Below are 27,735 nucleotides of genomic sequence, written 5' to 3'. Positions count from 1 at the left end.
TCTACTTTTGGTTATTGCCAGACGGCAGTCTGTAGCCAGCCTTGGCTCCCTTCTGTAAGTGGCTATGCTGTGAGTCATGAGGCAGTCTCTGGCCAGCAGCATGAGGTGGGCACTGAGGAGGAAGCATGCATCGTTCTAGGCCAGGGGAGAAGTCAACAGGCCAGGGGTGCTCACTGGTACCCTGGACGTTGTGGGTCCTGAAAGGTCAGAGCAATGGAGGAAGGTAAACCCAGGGAGCACAGGTCATTCAGCCGGTCCTTTCAGCAGAGGTCCTGCTGCCGACTGGTGGGCAGGGCTTGTAATATCAGACCCAGACATTGTCTCAGGATGGAAAGAACATGCTGGGTTCACATTTCCCTCTTATTTCAAGGAACAGTGAGGCCCAAATGCATAGTTCTTTCCCATTGTGCAAATCTCTCATTGAATGAGGGAGCCTCAGACACATTCTTCACATGGTTTATTGATGTCACAAACAAGGCATACTTTATTTTGATTTGAATTGGCCATTTGATTTGAAATGTTCTACACAAGGTAAACACTTCGCCATGAAATATTTAAATTGAAGATAAATAAATGAGTCCTAGTCTATACATAAACCTGCAGATGCCACACACACAGTTAAGGTATTCATTTTAAGTTAAATAAATCTAATCGTCGGAGACTCTATGACCTGTTTGTTCCCTTTGTTCTGGATTCCAACTTAATATGGTGTATAACACTGGATAGCCCACGGGGACTGGCCCCCTAGTGACAAAGCACTTGAAGTTCAAATTTTCAGACTGTGTTTGGATATGAGGGTCAGCTGGTGAGAGTCAGAGGCAGAGGTGAAGAGCAGGAGACAGCAGGATGAGAGCCTGGAAGTCTGGGTTTTGACTTACCCCTGCCTTTGTCCAGTTCACCTAGAGGGTGAAAAACAGGAGCGCAGAGGCCACAGGGCACCAGGAAGGAGGAAGTCTGAGACCCAACTCTTCCAACTCCACAGCACGGTGATTCTCAACGCAATCGTAGGCTCAGTTTCACCATAGTGTTTCTGCCTTCTTTAAGAGGATTGGATTAATTTAGACCTCTTAATTAGGAAATAAAACTTCTGGGGCAGAATTCAAGCCAAAGATAGAAAATACGGAAGGTCTGTGCTCCTGATCACTGCACAGACACCTCTCGTCAGTTTCTGCACTCTAATACTTCAGATTCCGACTCCACGCTGCCTCCAGGCAGCCTCTGCCTGTCCGTTGAGATGGAGATTCTTTGCTGATCTCAGTTGTTCCTGATCTCTTTTTTTTTTGTGTGTGTGTGTGTGTGAAGGAGCAGGTATAACAAGGGCATTGAAGTTAAGTGACTTTGAACTAATCACTTAACATTTTTGAACTGATAACTTCTACAGTGGGTAAGTTCACCTAACAGTTAGAAAGAATAGAGTACTTCATGTGACGGGTTTGGCACTGTGCCTGGTACAGGGTGGGTAGGCATTTAACAAGGGGTAGCTATGGTTACCATTGTTTCTTATATGATCATTGTAAATGATAGTGAATATTAGTTTGAGCCCCAGGAAATAAATAAATTTTCAGTTGTTTTCAACCTATGAAATAGCAATTTCTTCTGGTTTCATCTAATGCATAATCTCTCTCTCTCTCTCTCTCTCTGTGTGTGTGTGTGTGTGTGTGTGTTTGAGACAGGGTCTTGCTAAGCTGTCTAGGCATGTTTCAAACATTTGATTCTCCTGCCTGACCCTCTTAGAAAGCTGGGATCCCCTCCTCTGCTACCACGCCCATCATACTGATGCATACATAATGTGTGTCATTCAAATCACTCTTTAGTTCCACCTTTATCAGATTCTTCTCTCCATTTAAAAACTACTTAAATCAGTCATTAGAGAGAAGCTAAGACCTGATGACAGTCCCACACCCTGCTGTCTAGTCACATGACACCCAGAGACCCCAGTCTCCCCATCTGTAAGCTGGGAACAACCGTGTTTTCTTAACAGTGGTTTCATGAAGGTAAAGACAACAAATGAGAAAACACTCCCGGGGTTGACAGCATTGCACAAAGTTTGTCAATTGCGCCGCTTCACAAAATACAAGACCCTAAAATTAACATGGAAGTTATAAGTGCTTTTCTATAGAAAAACCACATGTGAAATAATGCATGCCGCCATACCCATGGTTAGCAAAGCAGAGATGATGCTGTTAAGTAGCTATTAGAACAAAGCAAAGACAAAGTGCTTCGTGCCTCACCAAGGCAAAAGAAGCACGAGATGGGGAAAGTAAGAACCGTTGTGTTAGGAGTACCTTAGAACCAAGCTTTTACATTTACACCAGAAATAACTCACCAAGGAGACAGAGCAACTGCCTTCTGTTTTCCTTGGGGGGCTTTCAAAGGGGCCAAGAAGGTTTGCTTTTGGTATGGTTCCTCTAAAGATAGGGGTACAGCCTTTATAACCTTGCAACAAGACTTTAGACCAATGACTTTAGCAGTTTTGGGGGAACAGCTTTCCTGCCTTCCCAGGACGTTACTTTCCTTACTTTTCGTGTCCCATACCAGAGCGTGAGGAGGGTGATGTTTTTGGACTATCAACCAGCAGAGGGGAGGGTGGCTCAGTCCCAATCCTCAAGTCTTCTCTCCTTCTGTGACCCTTGGCCAATGTAAGTCACCTTTAGTCGGCTTCAAAGGCGCTGTTGGTAGCTCCCACATACTCAGACTTCCTCTTCTGCCTGGTCCACATTTTCCGTAGGATGCCAGGGACACCGCAGGAAACACTGCCTGTTAGTGGCAGGGAGGCTTCGGCTCCCTGGGGCAGGGTTGGGTACTCTTCTGTTATCTTCTTGAGGTGTCTGGATCTAAACAAAAAACAGAGTGGGGTGGGGATGGAGTGGACATGGTGAACAGCGCACTGAGCCAGAGTTAAGTTGTAACTTTGAGAAGAGTGTCCAGCCAGAGTTCTCCTCTCCTCCATTCTGTGACCATGATCTGCATGGCTAGAGGGTCACTGTAGGACACACATGGGAATGTCCCCTGGGGGTGACTCTCTAATGGCACAGAAGGCTTAAGGATAGGGCAGTAGTAGCAGCCAGCAGCTACTGTATTGCACACACATCCTAACGTTCCTTTCCCTGCTAGCCATTTTAAGCCAGTTTGAATATATCTCTCCAATGTTTTCCCCATCTTTGGTTGTGCAAATGTCCTGTATGATCTCTGGGTTCTGTCCACAATGAGTCCATCTTTGAGTATAGTCCATCGGCCCTGGATCACACCCAAATTACTCTCTATTCTTTATAATGTACCAGTCTGCAGTATTTTGTAATGAACAAAAGAAAATGGATTGTGTTGTTTCTTTAAGATTTATGTATTTATTATATACACAGTGTTATGTCTGCATGTATGCCTGCATGTCTGAAAAAGGCATTAGATCTCATTACAGATGGTTGTGAGCCACCATGTGGTTGCTGGGAATTGAACTCAGGACCTCTAGAAGAGCAGCCAGTGGTCTTAGCCTCTTAGTTACCTTGCTAACCTTTAATATGTCATTTTAGCCTGTGTCCCTTCGTGTGTGTGTGTGTGCTAAGCATCTCACTAAATGTACTGCTTCCCAGTCACTTAGAAGTTTAAAATTAGACATTAGCAGAATCATCAGAAAGGAGGGAACCTTGATCGAGAATATGACTCCATAAGATCTGGCTGTGGCTTATTTTTGTCATTTAGTGATTAATGGGGGAGGACCCAGCCCATTGTGGGTGGTGCCATCCCTGGGCTTGTGGTCCTGGGTTCTATAAGAAAGCAGGTTGAGCAAGCTATAATGAGCAAGACAGCAAGCAGCATCCCTCCATGGCCTCTGCATCAGCTCCTGCCTCCAGGCTTCAGCCCTGCTTGAGGCTCTGTCCTGCAGTGTGGAAGCATAAGCCAAACAAACCCTTTCCTCTCCAAGTTGCTTTTGATCATGGCGTTTCATCATAGCAATAGAAACCCTAACTAAACACTCTCAATACATGATCTATACCTGCTTTCCACCCTGTTTCTTTCTAGACAACATGCCATGTAGTCCAGGTTGAATTTAAACTCATTATGGCTGCCAAGATGACCTTGAAGTTCTGGTCCTCCTTCTTCTATCTCCCTAGCGCTGAAATCAAAGATGTGCACCACCATGTAGGGTTTCTCTCTCTCTCTCTCTCTCTCTCTCTCTCTCTTCTTTCTTTCCTTTGTGTGTGTGTATTTTGAAACACTTCAGGCATGGTCTTGAACTCTTTGCCACTGTCTCCTGATGCTGGGATTATAGGCGTGTATCACCACATCTGGTCCTACATATGATCTCACCTAATCTCTATGATAGCCACTTTTATCTTGCTTGTGTATATGGATTTTGGGTTGGAGACAAGGTCCCACTAAGTACCTCAAGCTGGCATCAAACTCTTGGCCCTTTGTCCCTACCTCTCAAGTACCAGGATTACAGGCATGCAGCACCATGTACAACTATGGTTTTTTATTTTTATTTTTGTTTTTATTGAGCTATATATTTTTCTACTCCCTTTCCTTCCTCCCTTCTCCCCTTCCACCCCCACCCCTGCCATCTGCACTCTCTAATCTCTGGAGCTGTGGACTGTAGCAAACTATTGTTTGCTCGGCTTTATATCTTCTAGCCACTATGAATGAGTACTAGAAGTCCAATGTGCAATGTTTTAGGACTTATTCTATTGTTTTAATTGTACGCATGCATGTTCATATGAGTCTCTATGTACACATGTGTGGAGATGCCCGTGGAGGCCAGAGTCATTGGATACCCTTGGAGCTGAACTCCCAGGGGATTATGAGCAGCCTGGCCTGGGTGCTGGTCATCAAACTTGGGTCTTCTACAGGAGGAGTACCTACCCTTCATCACTGGGCCATCTACCTGGCCTCTCTGTTTTTAAATAGATGAAAATAATTTGCTTGAAGTCAGAGTGAGTACCAGCGCCAGGCTAGAGAGCAGAGCTGAGTCAAAGGCCTTCATTTCTCATCATTCCCTCAAGCCCTTGCCATAACCTACAGTGTGGAAGGCAGTTACTGAGGCATAAAAGTCCATGCTGAGCTACTCACTCTGGCTGCCTTACTACACTGAAGGCCTCTGGGGCACTGTGGGCTGACTCTATCAGGTGGAATTAACAGGGGCCATGGCTACAGTTTGTTTTAAAACCTGGACTTTGTGCGTTTGTTTGTTTTGTTTTTGCAGCAGCTCTGGAGATGAGAGCCAGGACCTTCTGCAGGCTAGGCAGATGCTGGACCACAGATGCTGGGCCGCAGAGCTGCAGTTCTCTGCCTGAAAACCATGTGAGCCATTTCTGTACCTGTGGGTGAGAGTCCCTAAGAGAACGCATGAGGCATTTCTGACACCATCTATGGAGGTTCTGGGTATGGCACCTGGTTATATTCATCTAATTAAACAAAGCCCAGCAAGTAGCGCTAATGAAGCGGAAGCCGCGAAAAGTACTGTAACCTAATCCTAGGCGAGCAGTTGAAGCGTCTGCAGCGGGACGCATGATTGCAGGCCGCATTCCAAGGTAATTTACAGCAGGCAGGGATTTCTTGGGTGTATTAGGTGTGAGAAATGTTGGCCACCTGTCTCCCTCCCTCGTGACCGGGATGGGCGGAGAGCCGTGCAGGCAGCGTAGCTGGAAGGCACAAAACTTACCCTCTTCCCAGAACAGCTCCTTTTTCGGAGCCCTTGGCGGTCACCTCTACCACAGCTGGAGCCTTCACTGAGATCCGGGCCACCGGAGAAATCTGTGTTTTAAGGAAGTGGGGAAAGGGTTGAGGATGGTGCCACATTCCCACTCTGGTCCTTATTGGAGCCCTTTGTAAGAGGGCTGCCTTTAGGTACCATCTCCAACCTGGGCAACATGCTGGAGAGCTTCTAAAGACAGTGCTGGAACCACACAGTATCTGGTTCAGCAGGACGCTGCCTGAGTTGCTGCATTGAACAAGATCTGTGAAACTTGGTTCTGGGTCTCTATGAACCACTGGCCTAGAGACGTGTGTGAGAGAGAGCCATTGAGTCTTCCAAGGGAACTGTCCCCCACCCTTCCACCTCCTCTGCTGCTGTCTGATCATCAGTCCTGCAGGGTCTTTCTTCGACCACGCTGCCCACACCAGCACCAGCCTTCCCATTTCTTTCGCGGATCTTTCAAAGGACTGTCTACTCAGGTCCCATTTGTGCCCAAGGCCGGCTACACTCTCCATGTCCTGCTTGGACTCTTGAACCCTCAGGAGTCCCCATCTCAACCCCTCAGCATGAGAGACTCAGGTCAACTCTGCATCCTGCTCCTTGAGGCCTTCCTTGCAAGGCTGACTTGCAGCTTGGCCTTTCAAGACTATGAGTCAGCAGGATCCAGGGCCCCTTGTAGCAGGCTCCCTGCCCTGTCCCCTGTTGACCCACAGCTCTGCATGTCTTAGTGCGTCTCTGCATCTGGGCCTCGTTTCTATCAGCCTTCCAAGTACACTTCCATCAGGTCCTCCCTGAGGCTGCTGGCCGTGTTATTCTTTCTCTACCCCAGTGTCCTCAGAGCACTGTAGAAACTATGTGGCAAATTGTACTTTCTCACTTTGTCTTTTTCCTGTGGTTCTCTAGTTACTACCCTGGTCCCCGGAGAGACCGACTGCATGACCAGTCGGGGAGACTTTGAGACTGAGCCCTCGCCAGCCCTGCCAAAGGCCCTGCCCTGAACTGACAATCAGCTGATGACCTCATTGGGGCTAAGTCCAGGGGTTGCCCCATCAATGAACACACATTTTGCTTTGTTCTCCGTCCCAGGTCTCAACAAAGTGTCAAGTCACCACGTTTACTGAGCCTCTGGAAAAATTCCAGGTCAAGGACACCACTACTTACTACCTCTCTGCTGGGGCGGGGCAGGCTGACGGCAGAGTTACTGTACCAGCTTGTGGCGCCCCCTAGCTGTTCCTCCCTGTCCTGCATCATACGGTTGCTCAGCTAAGGTGAGCTGACGTGAGCGAGACTCCTTCCCACCTCTTCCCCTATATCCTTAGTCACCTCTCATCCGTGTCACCCTGAATCGGGCTTAGATGGGCAGGCTCTGGCTCTCCTGCATCGTGCGTGAGCATCCGATGAGGAATGGGGCACAGCTGCACTCCTTTCAGGCCCAGGGATATGCGGCTCTGCCTCCTCATCTTCAGCAGCACCTGCCACTATCCCAGCTGTCTCTGGTCCCTTGCTACAGCTGCCTATCTGCCAAGGGCAGCATCTAAGTCAACCCGGAGGCCTGGGAGCAGGAATTCCAGGCTGCTAGGCATTCTTTTCTCCCTTAACCTTGACCGTTTTCAGCACGGTCAAACCTGTCTTCCTTCCCTCTGCCAGCTGCCTAGCCACCCTGTTTGCTGAGCACGAGGTTGGAAAAAGGACTCTTCCTTGACCGCAGTTTCTCTCCTTCCCACCCTTTGTTCTTCCAATACAGTGACCTTACTGAAACTCTCAGATTGGATCTCCTGCCCAGAGCATAAATATCCATCTCTTTCCAGTTTGTTCCAGAAGGATGAGGGGCTGGCTCAGTTAGCTCTGGCTTCTCTTGGAGTTGGATAGTAGCTACTGTAAGGGCCTAGGATGTCGGAGATGATCTCCCCTCCACTGACCCCTGACTCTGTTAACTGAGAGAGAACCCCACACTCAACCCTAGGAGACTACAAAGGAGAAGAGGAGATAGATCGGGGGACATGCCCCTAAGCCCTCTTTAAGAAAGGACAAACTAGCCAGGCAGTGGTGGTACGCGTCTTTAATCCCAGCACTCAGGAGGCAGAGGCAGGTGGAGCTCTAAGAGTTCAAGGCCAGCCTGGTCTACAAGAGCTAGTTCCAGGACAGGCTCCAAAGCTACAGAGAAACCCTGTCTCAGAAACAAAACAAAACAACCGCTTCTTCCCCTCCCCCCCAAAAAAAGAACAAACTGTTCAACTTCAGGGTGGGCAAAGGGTAGGTGAGCATCCTTGCTCAGAGTCCCGTGCTTGCTGAGACAGCCCACAGGCCTGACAGAGGGAGGGAGGAAGACAAAAGTTGACCCATTTGGGCCCACTCGAGACTCATCTATGTAAGCAACTCGCACTCTAGATCCTACACTTGAAGGTGCTAAGCCTGGATCATGGTTCAGTTGCTCCCTCCACACAAGCTACCGCTCCACACTGCAGTCCTCAAATCCCAGCGAGCCTGGCCGTAAGGGTGCTCTGAGACGCACCCTGCCCTCAAATGACTGGTTGTTATGGACTGAAAGTCTATGTGTGACTCAAACTCATCTGGAAAGGTCCTCTCTACCCCCTAGTGTGATGGTGTGCAGCGTGGAGCCTCCAGGCAGATGATGATGGAACATCTATGATAAGATTAGTGTGCCCTCGGAAGAAGACAGAGAGTTCAGCAATGCCTCTGTTGTATGCACAGAAAACACTTAGCATGAACCCATGCAACTATAAGGCAAGAAAGCCCTCCCCAGACAGTCAGCCAGTCTGCTGTGTCCTGGATCTTGGACTCCCCCGTCTCTAAAAGTGAACCATGTTTCAGTGCCCTAGTCTATGGTATCAGCCAGGCTGATGGAGTCGCTAGTGTTCTGTGCTCGCATGGTGCTGGGGCCCCTCTGAGTGTGGGAGAACTTTACATGACTTTAGTCCAGAGCTGCACCTGGGAATTAGTCAGGCATTGCTGCCTGGCCAGACCCCAGAGTTCTCCCCGCAATCATGAGATGCTAGCAAGTCACAGCTTCTGTTTGCATGTGAACCTGAGTTCCTGTTGAGAAAGAGAAGCGGCCAGTGGCGTGTCCTAAGTCCACAGAGTGGCGTCAGTGGCTGGTTCCGAGAGCAAAGAACCACAGGACTGCTTACCTAACGATTCTCAGCCCAGAGCAAAGGACACCAGCTCCCGTTCTGGCACCGGAAAGACATTTCAAGACGTCTCAGGCACAGCAGATACAGCGAGTCTGACTTATTTTACTTACCAATGATTTTCCATATGCTCGGTTCCCACACAGATTCGAAGCTTTGGGCTCAGGAATGCCCGCTGTGAAATTGAGCAGAAGAGGTATTACTCAGTTGTACTCTGAGTCCTGCCTCCCTCTGCTTCTGAATCAATTATCTCGCTAGCCGTCCAGTCACAGAGGGACGTTCTCAGGGTCTTCATACCAAGTGACAAAGCACTGCAGGGCTGGCCAGGCAATGCTAACTGCTGAGTGGAGTCACCCTTACCCCTGCCACTCTCCTAGGAAATGGAACTAAGGTCAGTGTAGTTCAACGACCACGATAAGCATGCCATTGCAGTGGGGATGCTCTGAGTGGAGGAGGCTGCACGTGTGCAGGCAGAAGGCCGAGCTAGGAAATCTGTGTTCTGTTTTGCTGTGACCCTCAAACTGTTGGGTGGGGGGGGGAGACTAAGCTAATTGAACAAGAACATTTAGCACTGCGTCTGCAGGCAGTAGGTGCTCATAGAGTGTGGCCTCAGCACTTCCTCCTTTCCTGAGCTCTCAGCTCACAAGAAATTAGTTCGAGGAATGAGACCCATTATTATGGCGTTTTCATTCATACTTGGTTCTTACCAGTGCTTCCCTACTTTTCTCCCCAGTCCTCTCTCTCTTCCTGCTGGTCTCCTCCCCTGCCTCAGCCCAGTCTTATCTGCTTCCACCTCACAAGTATTTTCTTATCCTCCCCCGTCCCAGATCTCTCCTTTCCCTCTCATGTCCTTTTTTCTAATTCCATCACACACCTGCCTATATAAAATAAATCTTAGGATCTCAGAGATGGCTCAGTTGGTAAAAGCACCTGCAATGCAGACCTGATGGCCTGAGTCTGGGAGTCAGGAACCCATGTGACACTGAAGATCTGTGAATTTTGTGGGCAGCCTTAGACTGAATGCCCAAAGACCAAGCAAACAACATTTAACCATAGCATCTGAGTTTAAATGGTTGCCTACGGCTTGCTGACTAGTTAGGCTGGACACTAGTTAAATGGCAACCAACCGACTGGTTGATTGACTGGGTTGTAGCCAAGTAAGTTGCTTTCCGTGCTTTGTTGTAGATTCTGCTTTGTTTCCTGTAGACACTGCCTACTAGTGGTGCTAGATACAGTGAGGAACCTGTTCCAGGAATTACCTAGTTCATGAATCCCTTTTCCTATGACTTAACACAAAATCACATGCTACTAAACTCAGTTGTTCTAGGAGAATGCCCTTTTAACCCTACCAAGACCAGACCACAGTGAGCGGTGCCCTTGAATTAGCAGTAACAGCAGCTCACTTTCAAAGGATGCCAGGCCTTGCGCTGAGCGTAAACTGCATGGAAATGACTGGCCTTACTACCTGCAGGCCCCACATACATAGCTAAGAAGTATTTCAAAATATTGCATTTGCAGAGCTGAGAATGTAGTCCAGTGGCAGAGGGCTTGCCCAGCACAGGAAAGACCGTGGCTTCCATCCCCAGCACCGAGCCAACAACGTGATGAAGTTGCATTTCTGCAGCAAAGCATGCTAAAGGATACATGTAATGCGAGCCATGGGAAGCAGGAGTTCAAAGACAAGTGAATCTGAGGCACAACTTGGATCATGAAAGCTTGTGTTTAAAAAACAAAACAAGAAAACCAACCTTGTACCGAACAAGCACATACTTATTCTCCTGGTTGTCCTAGCCTAAACAATACAGCATAGCTAGTGTTTTCCGAATATTTGTATCATATGAGGTATTTAAATAACCATCTGTAGATGACTCAAAGTGGAGAGAAAGACAGATGTGTATAGGTTACATGCAATTACTATGCCATTCTACATAAGCATGGTGGTGTTTGGCATCTTGAGTGGGTCCTGGAACCAACTGTGCCTGACCTGGAGACAGCTGCATCTCATTTAACCCTTCCTGTCATCTTAAGAGGGAGGACCCTGATTGGTCAGCACATTTCAGTTGGAGAAAGTAAGGCTTTAATGACGCATAACCACTCATCTGAAGGCAGACGTGGTGGGTGAGATGTCTCCTATGTTCTCAGGCGTTTGAATCCTTGGTCCCCAGCTGGTGTACCTAGTTGTGTAGGCTGAGAAGGTGTGGCCTTGCTGGATGAGGTCGATCACTGGGGGTCTGGCTCTGAGAGTTTAAAGACTTGTGCAATGTCAAGTTCACTCTGCTTCCTGTTTTCGGTTTAAGATGTGAGCTCTCAGCTGCTGTTCCAGGCACCATGTTTTCCGTCTGCGGCCACGCCATCCCTGTCAGTACGGTCACTAGCCCTCTGGAATGAACACTTCCTTGTGTAAGTTGCCTTGGTCGTGGTGTTCTATTGCAGTAATCGAAAGGCACCAAAGCACTGGGTAAAGATGGTTTCAGGAAGTGTTAGCCTCTTGTAGACCTGGGGAAGCTCGGTCAAGGGATGGCATCTCCCAACTCAGGAGGAGGTGGAGCTTTGCACCCGGAGAGGGAAGAGCAGTAGTGAATGAAGGTTCAGGGAAACAGAATGGAAGGGGCAGTCAGGAAATCACCCCCCACCCCAGCTCAGGGGTGTTCTGCCTCACAGAAGGACAGGGGTGTCACAGGACGTGGCTCTGGAACTCATTATGACTTGGAGCAACTTTGTAGGGAGGGCTTGGGGGCGGAGGCCTTTCACTGGCTTTGTCTTCATATGTGAGATGCTGGGGGTCTGAGCCCGGAAGCTTCAGGTAGGTTACAAAAGCGTCAAGGCAAGAGCTCTCTGGGGCCGGGCGGTGGTGGCGCACGCCTTTAATCCCAGCACTTGGGAGGCAGAGGCAGGCGGATCTCTGGGAGTTCGAGACCAGCCTGGTCTACAAGAGCTAGTTCCAGGACAGGCTCCAAAACCACAGAGAAACCCTGTCTCGAAAAAAGCAAAAAAAAAGCAAAAAAAAAAAAAAAAGAGCTCTCTGTGGGTGACACTGTCAGGTTGGTGTATAATGTGGGAGGGAGACACAGAAGAATTAGGGAAGAAACAGGAAACTTTCTGGAAAGCTGGACAGTCATTCCTGATAAAAGGTCACACCTTGTAGCCTGTTTGGAGAAGCTTGTCATCTCTGGGAAAAAGTCTTACAGTTTTCTAGGCCCCAGGAGGTGGGTATGGTCTCTTTCCAGCATCTAAGACTTTATGGTGAGAATATTTTAGTTGGTTCTATCCCCATGATTTCTAAGTTTCCTCACTTTGCCCTGACCTGAGAAATCTGCAGCATCCAAGACCTTATCCTACAGTTCAGAGAAAGAGCAGGTCCCTAGCCCTGAGGTCCCCGGAGACAGGCAGCATACTGGCAGAAGGAAGTAAGAATTGATACCCAGGGACCAGTGCCTCGCCTTTCCTTGGAGAGCATCGGGGTTGGCTTCGGCTCAGCAACACTCCCTCCTACCCTTCCTGAATCTATCAGATTGGAGGTGCTGAGGGAATTGAATCAATGCCCAGCTGAATCTATTTTTTTTTCCATCCAAACCTGACTAGCACACCCCTGCAGGAACTGACTGTCACGTGTCGGGCAGACTCTCCGTTTCATAACTTACTGCTCTTGTCTTTCAGAATAAAAGACTGACTTTGGCAGTCCAAGATGACGGCAACTACCTACAAAGTTATAACAGCAGTTAAGCATGGTGGTGCACTCATAATCCTGGCTCTTGGGATGCTGAGGCAGGAGGATCATGAGTTTGAATTCAGCTTGGGCTACACTATGAAACACCGTCTTTTAAAGACTACAAAAATGATGCTTAAAACTAGACAAGGGAAGTGGCGCTGACCAGAACATAAAGAGACTGGAAATTGTATGCTGGCTCTGTGGTTGCCAAGGAATGTCACTTTGCACGGGTTAAACAATTTCTACAGCATTGGTTTTTCTGTTCTCTGAATTGGAGAAGGGTGACTGCAGAGGTCAAATGGAAGTGTTAGAAAGGTCATGACCTACATGACCTTGGTTTTTTCTCTCTCTCTCTGGTGCGCGCGTAACACAGATTACTATGCCTTAACACTGGAATTTCTAGGCAAATAAAATGTGCCTTTTCAACATATTTCGGGTGCTGCTCCTGGGGCCCCACTTTGGATATCTCTGTAGAAGCTTCTCTCTAAAATCTTGCTGCTCAATCTGTTGACCCTGTAGCCACAAAAGCAGCACCATCTGGGTGTGTCAGTAAAGAAGCCTCGGGATCCATAGGTGGACTAGCGTCCTTCTGGATTCAACCCTACATCAGGGAAAGGCCTCTCGTTGATAATTGTGTACACAGTAATTCAAGAGGTATGGCTTTTAAATTGACTTTATGATTTTTGGAGCAAAGAGGAATATTCTGCCTATTTTTTCTTTCCACACACGCGCACCCTCCCACTCACCTAAACATAGACACAGAGAAGAATCTATCTCCTCTCAATTTGCAAGGCAGATTGTGGCTTTTCTAATGCTTCCATTTTGTTTACATGTGTGCAATAGAACTTAACTGAGGGCCTCACTTGGTTTATGTGATCTTGTACTGTCCATCATGAGTGCAGGGTGAGACAAAAAAACTTGGTCTGACACCTAAGAAAAGCAACAACTGAAACAACAACAACAAAACCTGGAAGAAAACATCAACAAAGAAGGGGCCTGGAATGGGAAAAGATGAAGGAACGTAGTCAATAGAGACTCATGTCAGGTCCTGTAAAATACAAAACTGTTAATGCCCAAAACTTTGACAACATTTTGGAGTTTCTTGTGTGTGTGTGTGTGTACACAGGTGTGTGTTCGTATCAGTGTGTGTGGATGCATAAAATGAAGGGAGTGCGTGTGGAAGCCAGAAGTTAACCTTAGGTATCATTTATCTTGTTTTTGAGACAGTCTTTCCTTGAGATCTGAGGCTTGCCTATTAGGCCAGCCAGGGAGCTCCTGGGGTTCTCCTGCCTCTGCCTCCCCAGCACAGGATTACACTCACACTTGCACACCCTGCATGGGGTTGCGCGCGCGCACACACACACACACACACACACACTGCACACCCGCTTTGTATGTGGGTTCTGGATTAGACTCTAGCCCTAATGTTTGTGTCACAAAACTTTAACAGCTGAGCTATCACCCTAGCTCCTGGTTTTTGAGGTAGGATCTCCTCAAGCCCAGGCTGACCTTGAACTCATGACAGTCTGCCTTCCTCAGCTCTCAAATGCTGAAGTTACAAATGTAACCTCAACTATGTATTTTTGGAATTAAAACATGAGTTTTCCACTGATGGCAGAACAGAAAAAAGCCTAAACTATCACTTAGAGAGAAAGTACTATTAGAAATTTCAGTGGGCTAGTAGTTGAATTCTATGTTACCACTTAGGTTAGAAGCCATTTCAGAAAAATAATATCCAAGGTAGCATTACTGTTTCCAGATTTCAAATAGGTTTACCCCTAAATTCTTTTTATATTATTAAGTCATTCAAATGTGGAAAAAAATGGTACAATTTGGTTGTTATGGTTGTGGTGCTGATCCTGGGGATGAATCTAGGGCCTTTCATATATGTGAAGGTATTGGTTGTTGTAGGTAAGACCCAATAACGAGTGTTTTTTTTTTTTTGTTTTGTTTTGTTTTCTGTTTTATTTTGTTTTGAAAGTTGAATGCTCAATCAGCCTGCCAGGGTTGACCAACCACAATATAGGACACATACGAGCCCCTGCTGTGAAAGTCACGCCCTCAGGGGTCCCTGCACCTTGGGTACCCAAGGAACTCACATACCAGGCCTAACTGGGGTTTTGGTGGGATGTGTCCCTGGCGGCCTGGCGGTCTGCAGTCGGCCAAACCTGCGGTCGCCTGTATCCCGGCGCTCACAGCGTTGAGGCAGCAGCTCCAGGGGTCTTGGTGGGTACAGGTCCGACTCGATCACCACCTGCAGGGCAAAAGGAACACAATGAGTCATCCTCCCCTGAGTCCCCCAGTGCTGGGGCCGCCCAGCACCCACCTCATGTGCACAAGGGAACTGTAAGGAGCCTGTATAAGGGTGGCAGGGAGTGAGTTTTTGCTGAGTGGAGATCGCAGAAACTCAGAAGGGAGGGCTAAAAGCTAAGGTGGTTTCATTACTATCGCCTGCTAGTGCTCAGCCACAAGTGGTACATCAATAACCTGACCATCAGGGACCATCGAGGAACTCACAGCAGCTGTGGTTACTCTCAAAAGATCAAGCCAATCCACATTTCAACACGGAGGGAGGAGGGGAATCATGAGCCCCCACCCCTAGCTGAAAAGCTATTGACAGTTGATGGCTTCTCTGGAAGGGAGTTTCTCTTCAATGGTGTCACCTCTGGAAGGTCAACCATTCTTCGGTGGATGGCCTCACCCCCAGAAGCAGATAGACAGCACAGAGGAGGGTCTTGGACTGCTTTTTAAAAAGAACATGATGCTGGGGGTGGGGTGGATGTGGGAGGAGTTAGGAAGAGGAGCGGTAGTGGATATGATCAAAATACATGGCGTGAGAAATGTTAATAAAAGATTATATTTGCCTATGCAGAAAGAGGGCAGAGATGGTAAGAGCCAGAGGTGGCGGGTGACTGTAAGGAAATGGATTTCTAGATGCAATAGCGAAGGCACACATAAGGATTTGCAGGATACAGTAGCATGCAGAAGCTCAAGACAGACATAACCCAGCATGGAGGAAGGACTGTAAGCATGAAGTCCCCACTCCTCGTCCAGAAGCTATTCGCAGCTGACGGCCCCAAGGAGAGGAAAACTCAGTTTTCTTCAACGGAGTGACACTGGGTGTATCAGCCACACTCCAGGACAGGTGCCAACACAGATCTGACCCCATGATGGGTTGTTGGTTCTGTTTGCGTTAAAGAGAGGGAAGGAACTTGAAGTTGGGTGGGTTTGGAAGGATCTGGGGGAGAGGGGAAGCTGGAGGGAGGGAGAAGATAAGATCAAACTATTGTGCGAAGTTCTTAATGGTTCTGCTTTAAAAGCCACCTGCAGCTACACTGCGCACAGAGGTCGCTCTTCATCCCCTAGCTGATGGCACACAGCCGCAGTGACATAGCATTTCATTCTCTTTAGGCAGTGTGTGACCTGGACAGGAGAGAGTGTCGCGAGCGTGTGCGCAGACTGAATGCACAGGCTGTGCCATTTACACAGGAAACGTGAGCCTGTGAAGGTTGGTATCTGTGGATGTCTTGGAACCAATCCCCGAGGGTACTGAGGGACAGCTGTACTTAAATCACTGAGAAAATTCAAAAACGTAAGCCCAGGAGACAAATAATAGCCACCATTTTATCTTAACACGGGGAGTCGTGAAGGGAATCTTGGCAGCCAGGGAGCAGATTCTGCATATTTTATCCCTCTCCAGGACACAGAGTCATTCATGCTGATTGTCCTTACTCCATGAGTCTCATTCATTAGACGCTGCAGTATTCCATAACACTGCAGCCTCCCCAAGGCTTGCACTGCCCCCACCACTTCCTTCTGTGCACAGCTGCCCTGCAAGGGTCCATTCTGTGTCTACTCTGGGCTACTGTGCATCTGCGAGTGAGGAGGATGGGCTCGGTCCTGATGGCCAAGCTTTTGGCAAACCTTCTTCAGTTGACTACACAGAACTACAGTGCTGGTGTTGGGGGATTCCAGAGCAGAAATAAATGGGCTTTTAAAGACATGATAACAGAGTGGTATTTCAAGTCAGTGGAGGACACTGTATCTTTAATGATACTGTTGGAATAAATATCAGGTCACCGGGGGAAAGCATCTCTATTTGGTTTGGGTGATAAGTCAGGTCAAAATTGTGTGTTGAACAACAAACACTAAAACAAACTATAGCTTAATATGGCACATAGCATTACATATGTTCATAAGACTCTTTACCACATAATAAAATTGAAAAAAACAATAGAAAAATGGAGGGAAAATATGAGCAAGCCCCACAAATTTGCTGAACACTAGTGACTAAATGCATATTAAAATAATAAAATCTCCATCTCCTATCAGATTACCAATGAAGAACAAGATAACTCCATTTGGGCTCAGGTCAGCCTGAGTTCCAGCTCCAGATACTTCATTTTTAGATAAGGTCTCATGTAGTCTAAGCTAGCCTCCAACTTGCTATGTAGCTGAAGGATGTCTTTGAACTTCTGACCTTCCCGCCTCCACCTGCAGAATGCTGTGAATACACCAAGCTGGGGTTCAAACCCAGAGCTGCATGCATGGTAAGCAACCATTCAACCAACTCAGCCATGTTCTAAGACCTTAAGGCCCAGTTTTGACACTCAGTAGTTGAGCGAACTAGGGATATTCATGCCCACGCTTGCTGGACAAACAGAATCAATGCCTGTTATTAGCAAAGATTCCTGATGTCTTCAGGGCACACATTCACCTGTCTTATTTGTAAGTGTTTTGAAGTGTTCTGAAGACCTAATCTTCCTTTCTCCCACAGAGGACCAGAAGAGAAGCCGTCACTCTCTTTCAGTTTACCACCAAGAGCCCTTTGCCTAGAAATTGAAGATCACACATTTGGTCTTAAATTGGGTAGGGCATTCACTCTTCTCTGATCCATTTAGGAACCAGTCGCATTTTTGGGGAAAGTGGGGGTTATTCTGAGCATTTGGGATCATCACTGGCCTGACAATTTTTGCCTTTTCCTTCTCTTGGCATTTCAGAAATGGTAACTTATTTGGTTCCCTTTGAGGAAGGCTGAGCAAAGTTCGTGTGTGTGTGTGTGTGTGTGTGTGTGTGTGTGTTTGCACGTGCACTACTTTCCGGGTCATCACTTAGGGTCACCTACTTCCTTAGTGTATAATCCACAGTACCCCAAAGTGTGACAAAAGCTGTCTGCTGAGCCCCTGACTTCTTTTCCTGTCTGTAGAACTTACTGCCGGTGTCTGTAGAGCAGAGCAGTCTGTGAGCATGTCCTTAGCATCCTGAGTATAGAGCTAAGACCTGAGAGGTGGGGTGGGAGCGTGAGATGTTAATTGGGCAGAGGAGGGAAAACAAGAATTTGGTGATGGTTTTTCCTGTCCTAGGCTAAGATAACACTGTCTAGTGAAGTGTTATCTTACCACATTTCTGGGAAGTCCATTCCCTGACACCTCAAGCCCCTGTTGTTTGCCAGCGGGGAGGTCAGATGAATTAGACAGCTGAGACATAGATGGTGGGACACAATCGTGGCTTGGGGAAGAAGGAATCTATAGAAATGTTCAAGCAGACTCTAAAATTTTACACATAGGGAAATTAAGGTCAAAAGGAGCTTTGTGTCTTTCTTAAGGTCACAGAGCTGCCCTTACAGAAGCTGAGTAAAAACTCTCTGTAAAACCGCAGAAGCACCTATACCCAGCTGGGAATTTTCCAGTACAATCGAATGCTAAGTGCATAAGCCAAGAGATTCTACACAGATGTCCCCACACAAGCATCAAATCTGGGGATAAAGTGATATTTCCAATCCTGTTTCTCTGTCTTTCTTCTCGCCAGCTCCCCTGCTTATTATCAAAGGGCTCCATTATCTTGAGATGCTTAACAGATCCACGCCTTGTGTGGGTGCAGTCTCTTGAGATATTTCTATGACATTCACAGGCATCGGGAGATTAGGATGTTAATAAAACAGACTGGGAATCAGAAAAGGAGAGAAAACGGAGAGGGAGGGAGAGAAGGGGATGTGCCTTCGCATTTGGAAGAAAACGCCGCTCACGTGGAGTCCGAGAGGAAGCGACTTGGGCACTGAGGATGAGTCAGAGAGGAAAGCGGTATTCTTGGAGGAGGAAGAAAATGCATTTCCTTTCACATGGCGGCCCGAGGAGCGACAGGAGATGCAAATGAACTCTGTCAATCTGTCAGTGTTGGTGTCCCTGCACAGTAGGGTGAGACTTCCTGTGGTACTTTCAGGATGCCACACTGGAGAACTGGGCAGAAGCCCCACGCCCCCTCCTCACCTCACCAAGACTAAGATTTCAGGCTTGAGTAGCCCTGTCTAGCCTGGCCTGCTTGTTCTGTAGCCTGAGCTTTGTAAACAGAGGGGGAGCTGGGCAGCTATTGGCCAAGGCTGAATCACCCTCAGTGAAGTTTCCTGACTGAATTACCTATGAACAACCCTTCCCTTCCATCTCCATTATGAACTGGGTCGTTAATTCTCAGGGATTATGGTGAGGTCAGGATCTCATGACTCACAACCTTCCTCCTTCCTAATACAGCAAAAGCTTCCAAAAGCCCTTATAAAAAGATATGCGTGGCTGGAGAGATGGCTCAGTGGTTAAGAACACCGAGTACTTTCCAGAGGACCCAGGTTCAATTCCCAGTACCCACATGGCAGCTTACAACTGTCTGTAACTCCAGTCCAGGCAACCCAACACCGATGGCAAAATACCAAGGCACATAAAATAAAAATAAATAAATTTAAAAAAGATATACAACTGACATAAAAGCAGGCAAAGGAGATGAATAAAGAACCCACAGGAAAAATATTGAATAGTCAATAATAAATCTATGAAAGATTTACAATGAAGAACTACACTAAAATGGAAGAAATGCAAAATAAAACGATAAGGCATTTCCACCTATCAGCCTGTGAAAGCGTAACAACAGGAATATCCTGCGGTATTGGCATGGCATTCTAGAAAAGAGGTCGTTGAAGGACTTTGGCAATGACTACAAAAGTCTTCTAATCCTCCCGGCCAGTCTCTTCACATCTACAAATTTATCCTCAAAGATGTATAAGAATAAACATATAAGAACATAACAATATCCTCAAGAACCTTCTGTGGGGCCTCATCTTAATAGAAAACGTGGAGAAACTCTATTTATAGGTGACTTTGGATAATGAATTTAAAAACTCCAGATTTGACTTGGGTAAATAAAAACTAATAATTCATACATTGGAATGTTATGTAGCCATTGAGAAGGATCTATATATATCATCTATCTATCTATCATCTATCTATCTATCTATCTATCTATCTATCTATCTATCTATCTATCTATCATCTATCTATCTATCTATCTATCTATCTATCTATCTATCTATCTATATCATCTATTGCACACAGATACTCACATATTTTTGTCATGGAAAGATTCTCAAGATCTATTGTTAACTGAATAAAAGCAATTCACAAAAATAGTCCATTGTCAGAAATAAGCATAATCATCTTATAGTATGTTGACATTTTTCACTTACAAACACTGCAATGGCTGGTGTGGTGGCCTGAATAGAAATGGCCCTCATTAACTTGTGTTTGAATGCTTGGCCTATAGCAAGGGGTGACCTTGTTGGAGGGTGGGTTTTGAGGTCTCATATGCTCAGGCTAGGTAGGTCTAGTATGGTAGTCTCCTTATGCTGCCTGCAGATCAAAATGTAGAACTCTCAGCTTCTTCTCCAGCACCATATCTGCCTGCATGCCGCCATGCTCCCTGCTATGATGACAATGGACTAAACCTCTGAAACTGTAAGCCAGCCCCAGTTAAATGTTTTCCTTTATGAGAGTTGCCATGATCATGGTGTCTCTTCACAGCAATAAAACCCTAAGACAGCTGGATATGGTAATATACACCTTTAATTCAGCACTTGGCAGGCAGAGGTAGGTGGATTTTCCTCTTGCCAACTTTCCTACTTATTACCAAAGGCTCCTTATCCTGGAAAGTTTAACAGACCCACTCCTTGTGTGGGCAACTTCTCTTAAGCTACTTCTATTATATCCTTGTGCATCACCTAAAGGTTGCAACTTCAAGGCCATCCTGGTCTACATAGGGAGTTACATACTGAGACCCTATCTCAATGAAATAAAACAAACCCAAATAAAAAAATTCACACCAACATTTATTGAATGTTTGATATGTGACAATCTGTAAACCAGACACTTGCTGTGTGTTAAGTCCTTTGTCCCTTCTCCTTGAGATATATGTTTGTATTAACCTCATCCTAAAGCTAAGGAAGGCAGAGTTCTAGGGCAGTTGGGCAACTGACTCAAACAAACAGAAGTTGATGGTTTGCACATAGGCAATTTGACTTACAAAGTCTCTGCGTTTTCTACTCTATTGTACAGCATCTCAGAATTCTGTGATGCTGAATTGAGGATTGCTGCAGGGTTTGAGGTTTTGTGATGATTTGGAATTAGAGTATAACAAAGCTGTAGGCAATGCTCTTGTTACTGCCTGGCCTCCCTGCCCTGTTCAGGGTGATCAATGTGCCTGTGTTCTTTAAAAGAAAATATAAAGAATGTTTATCAGAACAATAAATAAACCCACTTTAATTAAAAAAAGTTTTTAGAAGAGAGAAAAGATTTTTTTAAATTACAATACTTAGAAATCCTTAACAGTATTGTGTTAAATTTATGATAGCAACTCCACGTCATCAAGAGGAACCAATCAGTTCTCCTTTTGCAATACAGCGCAGACATCGATAGTCCTGACATAAGGAGATGTGTGTGCGTGGTGAGAAGCCATAGCATCCTTAGCCTCTCAGAGTGTGCAAACAACTTTAATGCAGTAAGGTACTGTATTAAGAATTCCAAAGCACAATTCAAAATTCAAAGCGAGGCTGTAGGAAAAGGACAGTGCAAGGCTGGAAACCCCCTGAATTCTTCAGAATTCCTGGCATTGCCAGACAAATCTGTAAGTAAAAAACAACTTCTTAAAGAGTCATGCCCGTGGTCCCAACATTTGGGAGGTTGTGGAAAGAATAATTCATGTTTCTGACTAGCTAGGGCTGCGTGGTGGGCTTGCGGACAGACTGAACTGCATGAGGACTCTCAAGCAAGCAAGAAAGCAAGCAACACAATTACTCTCAGATTCTGTACATCCACCACAGCTTCTCTGACATACCAGAAATGCCAGTACCTGAGGGATGGATGGGTGGGTGGTTGGGTGAGCTGTTCTCACTCTGTTACCTGTTCATTCTGCCAGGAAACCTACACCATAAGGAACTGTACCAGTGATTCACTGCTATCTACAATGGTGAGAAAAAGTTACATCACAAATGTGCAGACCAGGCTGCTACAGCCGCATTATGAACTCTGTGCACACACAGAGTAGGTCTCCCCTGTGCCCGGGGAAAATGGCAAAATGAGGGTCTCTCGGGGGACTCTTTGGTGTATGGTTGGTATTTGCCAGCTATTATGGATAAATGAACAAACAACCACATGAGACACCCTTGCCTTCTCATCCTTGAGAGCAGGGGAGAGAGCGGGAGTCAAGAAGCCGCCGTTGTTTTTGTACTGAAAGTCAGTCAAAGAGGATCAAAACTAAATAGAATTTCTTACGTTTTTGGTCAAGAGATGCTGAGAGCTTTTGACCCTTCTCCTGGACGGACTGGACACTGAAAGAGATAAAGAGATAAAGAAACCATCTTAGAAAATGCCTGTAAGGCTACGGTACAGACCTAAGAATGTTTGGTCCTGGTTGCGGGGGGTGGGGTGGGGGGGCTACTGGGAAAGGGTTTGGAAGAAAAAGCCGAGTCCCACTGCAATTTAAGATGCCACTCGGCTTGACTACAATAAAATTTCTATAGCATCATTTGCAATAGCTAAAGGTTGCTAAGAACCCAGTGCCCATCAATAGAGGTCTGATTTCCAAAATAGGCAAAGAACTCAAGAAACTGGCCATCAAAAGAACAAATAATCCAATAAAGATATGGGGTACAGACCTAAACAGAGATTTCTCAACAGATGAATCTAAAATGGCTGAAAGACACTTAAACAAATGCTCAACATCCTTAACCATTGGAGAAATGCAAATCAAAACAACTCTGAGATAGCCTCTTACACCTGTAAGAATGGCCAAGATCAAAAACACTGATGACAGCTTATGTTGGAGAGGATGTGGGGTAAAGGGAACACGCCTCCATTACTGGTGGGAGTGCAAACTGGTAAGTCACTTTGAATATCAGTATGGCAATTTCTCAGAAAATTAGGAAACAACCTACCTCAAGACCCAGCAATACGATTCTTGGCTATATACCCAAAGGATTCTCAGCCATACCACAAGGACATGTGCTCAGCTGTGTTCATAGCAGTCTTATTTGTAATAGCCAGAACCTGAAAACAGCCTAAATGCCCCTCGACCGAAGAATGAATAAGGAAAATGGGGTACATTTACACAATGGGGTACTACACAGCAGAAAAACAAATAATGACATCTTGAAATTTGCAGGCAAATGGATGGATCTAGAAAACATCATGTTGATTGAGGTAACCCAGACCAAGAAAGACAAATATCACATGTACTCACTCATAAGTGGCTTTTAGACATAAAGCAAAGAAAACAAGTCTACAATTCACAATCCCAGAGAACCCAGACAACAAAGAGGACCCTAAAAAAGACATACATGGATCTAATCAACATGGGAAGGAGAAAAAGACAAGATCTCCTGAGTAAATTGGGAGCATTGGGATCTTGGGAGAAGGTAGAAGGAGGGGGATAAAGGGAGGGAGCAAAGAAAAATATATAGTTCGATTTAAAAAAATAAAAAAGAGAGCTGCCCCTGTTATTTTCTGCAAAGTCCTTGCAGCTATGAAGCCTGGAGTTCAACATGCTGACTGATACACTGACTAATAGCCAGGGGCTCCAACTTCCTCCAGCTGGGTGTGAACGTGAACCTGACAGGCTATTTTCTCACTCCCTCACAGCCTCCCTTTCTTCATGTGACAGACAGGAGTAATAGTGGCACTTAAGTAGAGGGTTATATCAAGGGGTAAAAAAAAACCAGCCTTCATGAATCCCTTGCCCAGAACCTGGCAAAGAGCAAGCACCCAGGAAATAGTGTGGTGCACTGAACTTTTCTGCCGGATGAAGGCAGGAGGAAGAGAAGGTAATGATGGCTGATCCCGCTTCAGGGGGGACTTCTCCTGTCTATCTCACTGCCCCCTGCTGTTCCCTGGCTCCCCACCCCTTCTCTAGGGTACTTGTAGGAAGTAAGTTCTGGTGCAACATCTGAGTGGAATCCAGCTTCCATCTTTAGATGTTACCGTGAGCTATGTCTACGACACACATTTCCTGAAAGGGATCTTTCTCTCTAGAATAGAAGAGGACACACACAGTCTCAGCTATAGACTTGGCTATGGTCTGTTTTAAGATACGTTAGAAACGGGGCTGGAGAGATGGCTCAGAGGTTAAGAGCACTGACTGCTTGCTCTTCCAGAGGACCTAAGTTTAGCTCCTTGAACCCATATGTCGGCTCACAACTGTCTGTAACTCAACTTTCAGGGGACCTGAAACTTCCCATGGCAAAACACTAATGCACATTAAAAAAAAAATACATTAAAAGTACCATAATGTTACAAGGCAGTAAGACAGCCCCTTTGAACAGTGTAGCTATCAGCCTGATCCCAACACACATACATTGGAAAGACAAGTAGCAAACAGTTATGATAATGACTCAAGTTGAGCCTGGTGGTGATGGCCGGACACCCTCATCTCTACTCTGGGTTGTCATGCAGCATGGCTCCCACGGCACTGTGAGTCTCTAGGGATACAACATTCACTCAATTCATGAAAGAGTGGAGGCCACACTATGTGTGTGTGTGTGCACGCATGTGGTGTGATTTATGTATTTGTTAGAGTGTGTATGTGTTGCAGTGCATCTACCCATTAGAGTGTTATGTATGTGTGTATATATCATGGAATATGTACTTTTTAGTGTGTGTGTTATGGTGTATGTACTTGTTAATGTCTGTGTTCATGTGAGTTGTGGAGTACGCACTTGTTAGTGTGTTTGTACATGTGTGTCATGGTATGTGTACCTGTGTGCTGAGTGTGTACTTGTGTGTGGGGGGGCAGAGGTTGACACTGAATGGCTTTCCTTCATTGGTTTCTATATTTTATTGTTTAGTTTGAGATGGGTCTCTCATTGAACTCATCAGCTGATAGCTCATCAATTTGGCTAACCCGGCTGCTGATGAGCTGCAAGGATCTACTGAGCTCATCCCTCCTGAGTTATGGCCAGGTGCCACTTGCCTAGCTTTGTACCTGGTTCTGAAGGTCTGGACTCAGTTCCTTGTGTTTGTGCAGAAGGCACTTTGCTGATTGAGCCCAGCCTCCACATTCTTTTTGAGATAGGGTTTTACGTTTAACCCAGGCTTGTCTGGAGATCACGATTCTCCTATCTCAACCTATCAAGTGCTGGGACCACACCCCCACAGCAGGTTTAGGGCTCTTGCTCCTAACCTAGGCTATCTAGGCTCTGCTATCTGCATTGCTGAGCCTGTTCAGGGGAGATTTGTTGTTCATTGGTGCCCATGGATCCTGCATAGCCTCTGGGAAATGGCCTACTCAGGGGACTCAGACCTTGTTAGACGAAGTCGAGTAAACTGGTCTTTCTGCAGCTCTGGAGGGAACCTGGGATAAGGGTTATTTGTTTACTCCATATGCAGTGACTCAGAAGTGAGAGCATCAGCTCCTCTCCATGGGCGCCTTTTGATGGAAGGTTCTCAGAAGGCCCCAGGGTAAAGCGAGGCATAGGAAGAGACGTGTTCCACCCACTGAGACCCCTTCAAAAGCTGCAAATAATCCTTTCTAGAAAATTAGTCCCTAGCAGTGAAGAGTCTATGAATACTTAGTTTAAGGCACAATGACAGATGAAGACAGAAAGAATACAGGACCAAACATTTGTCTTTAGTGAGCATATTCATGGCCATACATACAAGCTGAAAACACAAATCACTTTGTATGCGATACGTTTGATGCTGCGTGATCAAGACAGCTCCATTGCAGTAGCTCCGTGTCTCAATCCATTTATTCTCCATGATAACGCTGGAAGCTAAATTTTGTTTATCTTTTACAGAAGTGGGAACTCATGCACGAAAGAGTTAAGTAGCTGGTCCAAGGTCACAGAGCACAGAAATGGCAGAAATTTCATAACTGCTTTATCGAGGACGCTTTCTTCTTACTTTTTAGATGACAAGAAATAGATATACTTGTTCTCCTTTCGGGACAATGTGCTGCTCTATGCTACAGTTGGCCTTGGTCCTGAGATCCTAAGGCCTCAGCTTGGATGATAGACGACATGAGCTACCCTTCTCAGTGAAAACAGACGTATAAGGATGCTTGCTTCCCAAGGGTTAGCAATGAGATCTTACACCCTTTTCATCTTGTCTATGTGTCCTTCCATCTTTCTCCGGGGCCACGAAGCTCACTGGGTTTTTATCACATATGGCCCTTTCTAGTCTTTTTTGAATACTTTGCCCCCCAAATATGTCCATAAACACTGTGCAGAGTTGTCTATGATTCCAAGTATGCATTGAGCATAGATAATTTTCCAGCATTCGTTTTCTTCTTTCCCACTCAGTATGCATCCACAGGACTTGTGGGGCAGTTCAGTGGTTCAGAACTTTTCCCCCGTTTATGTGCTCCTGGTTCACCAGAAGCAACGTAACCCTCTCCGCCCCCCCCCAAAAAAAGAAACCCCACAGAAACGAACACAGAGATAAAATTAATGGAAAGGTCATTTCTATTCACACAGTTCTAGCTGGTTCCTCTTCAGACGGGTTGGCTTTCAGACTCTCCAGAGAAATTTTCACCTCCTACACATGGGCATCCTCCCAACTCCTCTTCTCCCCTTCCCTCCCTCTGTAGTAGATGTCGAGATCTCAATTTATTTTCAGCTGTCTGTCTAGGTCCAGACTGAGTCTCGCCCTCCCCCCATCCCCAGCAAGCCCCTTGTCTGTGGCTGACATCAGAGGGGAGGGAGAGAAGAATTGTTTGAACGTGGGCTTAGGGTACCAACAAACACCCAGACCGTCTCATCACAGCGTCACAGTGACACAGGGTCGTGAGCCTGTGCCCCAGCAAGCCAAAGGGCTGCAGGGTCAGAACAATGTCAAGGCAGAGGGCTCCGTACTGGGTCACCAACGCTCCCGTGGAAGACAGTCTCGCAAAGTCCTTCCCAGGGCTTTGCACCAATTGCCAGGAGCCAGAGCTTATAAAACCAAGGTTCTGAGGTGTTGCTGGGTGAGGTGATTCTGGGGTTCTGTGGAGAAGTCAGCCTGGAGTCGGAGCCCAGTTTCATTGCCTTTCTGGGTGTCAGGCCACTGGGGAGCTTTCCTCCTCCCAAATCAGACAGAGTTGGCCTTGGGACAGCCGATTCTCCTTTCAGAACCCGCTTTCTCACCGCAGACAATGCAAAAGCCTGTCGGCTACCCTGGAAATTATGTTTCCATCTCTGTCTGCTTAACAATCACTTGCTGTCCCTGTCACGGAGCCGGCTGGGTTGCCGGCGTTGGATTAAGTGAAGCAGGAACAGCTACACTGCTCTCATCCCTGCCTTGATAGATTGTTTCCCTATGATTGATGTTTATCCTTGTACCCCCTTTTCAGAATCAGAAACGGGGAGATGATCAAAAGTCATCAAAACGGAGAATCCAGCAGATCTCAGGACCCGTGGGTACCACGCACTAGTGTACCTTAGTCCAACAACAATCAGTCACCTCCCGCCTGAGATGCCACAGTAGGAGACTCCAAGGGCGATCGTTACTCACCCTTGGACGGAATCACGGTGGTGAAAACTTCAATATTCTCATCACTGCAGCTGTAGATCTGATGCATGGTGTCAGCCTCCTGCCCTGCAGGATGTCCGGCAGCCAGCGGCCTCTCTCGGGAGCCCTAGTGCCAGGGTTTCCTAAGCCAGTCTGGTTCTGGGATCATTGTGCAGGTCCACAAAAGACTGCCTGCCTGTGCCTCTCACGACAGTCTCCACCGCAACATTTCCTAATCCCATCTGTCTTTTTTTTTTTTTTTTTAAACGAATCCTATTATTGCAAACCTTTGATTGAAACGCGAAGGCTTCCGTCTCCCCCAGCTAGGATGTACTTAACATTTTTATTTTGCAGTGCCTGCTGCAGTGAATTTGGGAGTCTTTTGTGAAGTGA

The 27,735-nt window shown here is 46.5% G+C and overlaps 1 protein-coding gene across 1 annotated transcript; it reads right to left on the bottom strand.

Annotated features, from left to right (window-relative positions):
- Positions 1-446: 446 nt before the first annotated feature.
- Positions 447-27,735, bottom strand: Vxn (vexin). The gene is made up of 6 exons (XM_057790972.1): positions 27,346-27,735; positions 22,135-22,190; positions 14,651-14,801; positions 8,952-9,013; positions 5,657-5,748; positions 447-2,834 (listed from the first exon to the last, which is right to left on the bottom strand). Exons 1-6 carry the CDS (start codon positions 27,410-27,412, stop codon positions 2,651-2,653), a joined length of 612 nt encoding a protein of 203 aa, XP_057646955.1. The 5' UTR covers positions 27,413-27,735; the 3' UTR covers positions 447-2,650.

This window comes from Chionomys nivalis, chromosome 16 (assembly GCF_950005125.1).
Source record: "Chionomys nivalis chromosome 16, mChiNiv1.1, whole genome shotgun sequence".
Lineage (NCBI taxonomy): Eukaryota > Metazoa > Chordata > Mammalia > Rodentia > Cricetidae > Chionomys > Chionomys nivalis.
Note: the sequence above shows the minus strand (reverse complement) of the source record. Positions and strands in the feature narration are given on the sequence as shown.

Excerpts from the sequence above, each read along its gene's own strand:
- Vxn (XM_057790972.1), bottom strand. The coding sequence starts at position 27,412 with ATGCATCAGATCTACAGCTGCAGTGATGAGAATATTGAAGTTTTCACC. Across the intron at positions 22,191-27,345 it reads CACCGTGATTCCGTCCAAGG|TGTCCAGTCCGTCCAGGAGA; the intron begins GTGAGTAACGAT and ends TATCTCTTTCAG. Across the intron at positions 14,802-22,134 it reads AGCATCTCTTGACCAAAAAC|GTGGTGATCGAGTCGGACCT; the intron begins GTAAGAAATTCT and ends TTTGCCCTGCAG.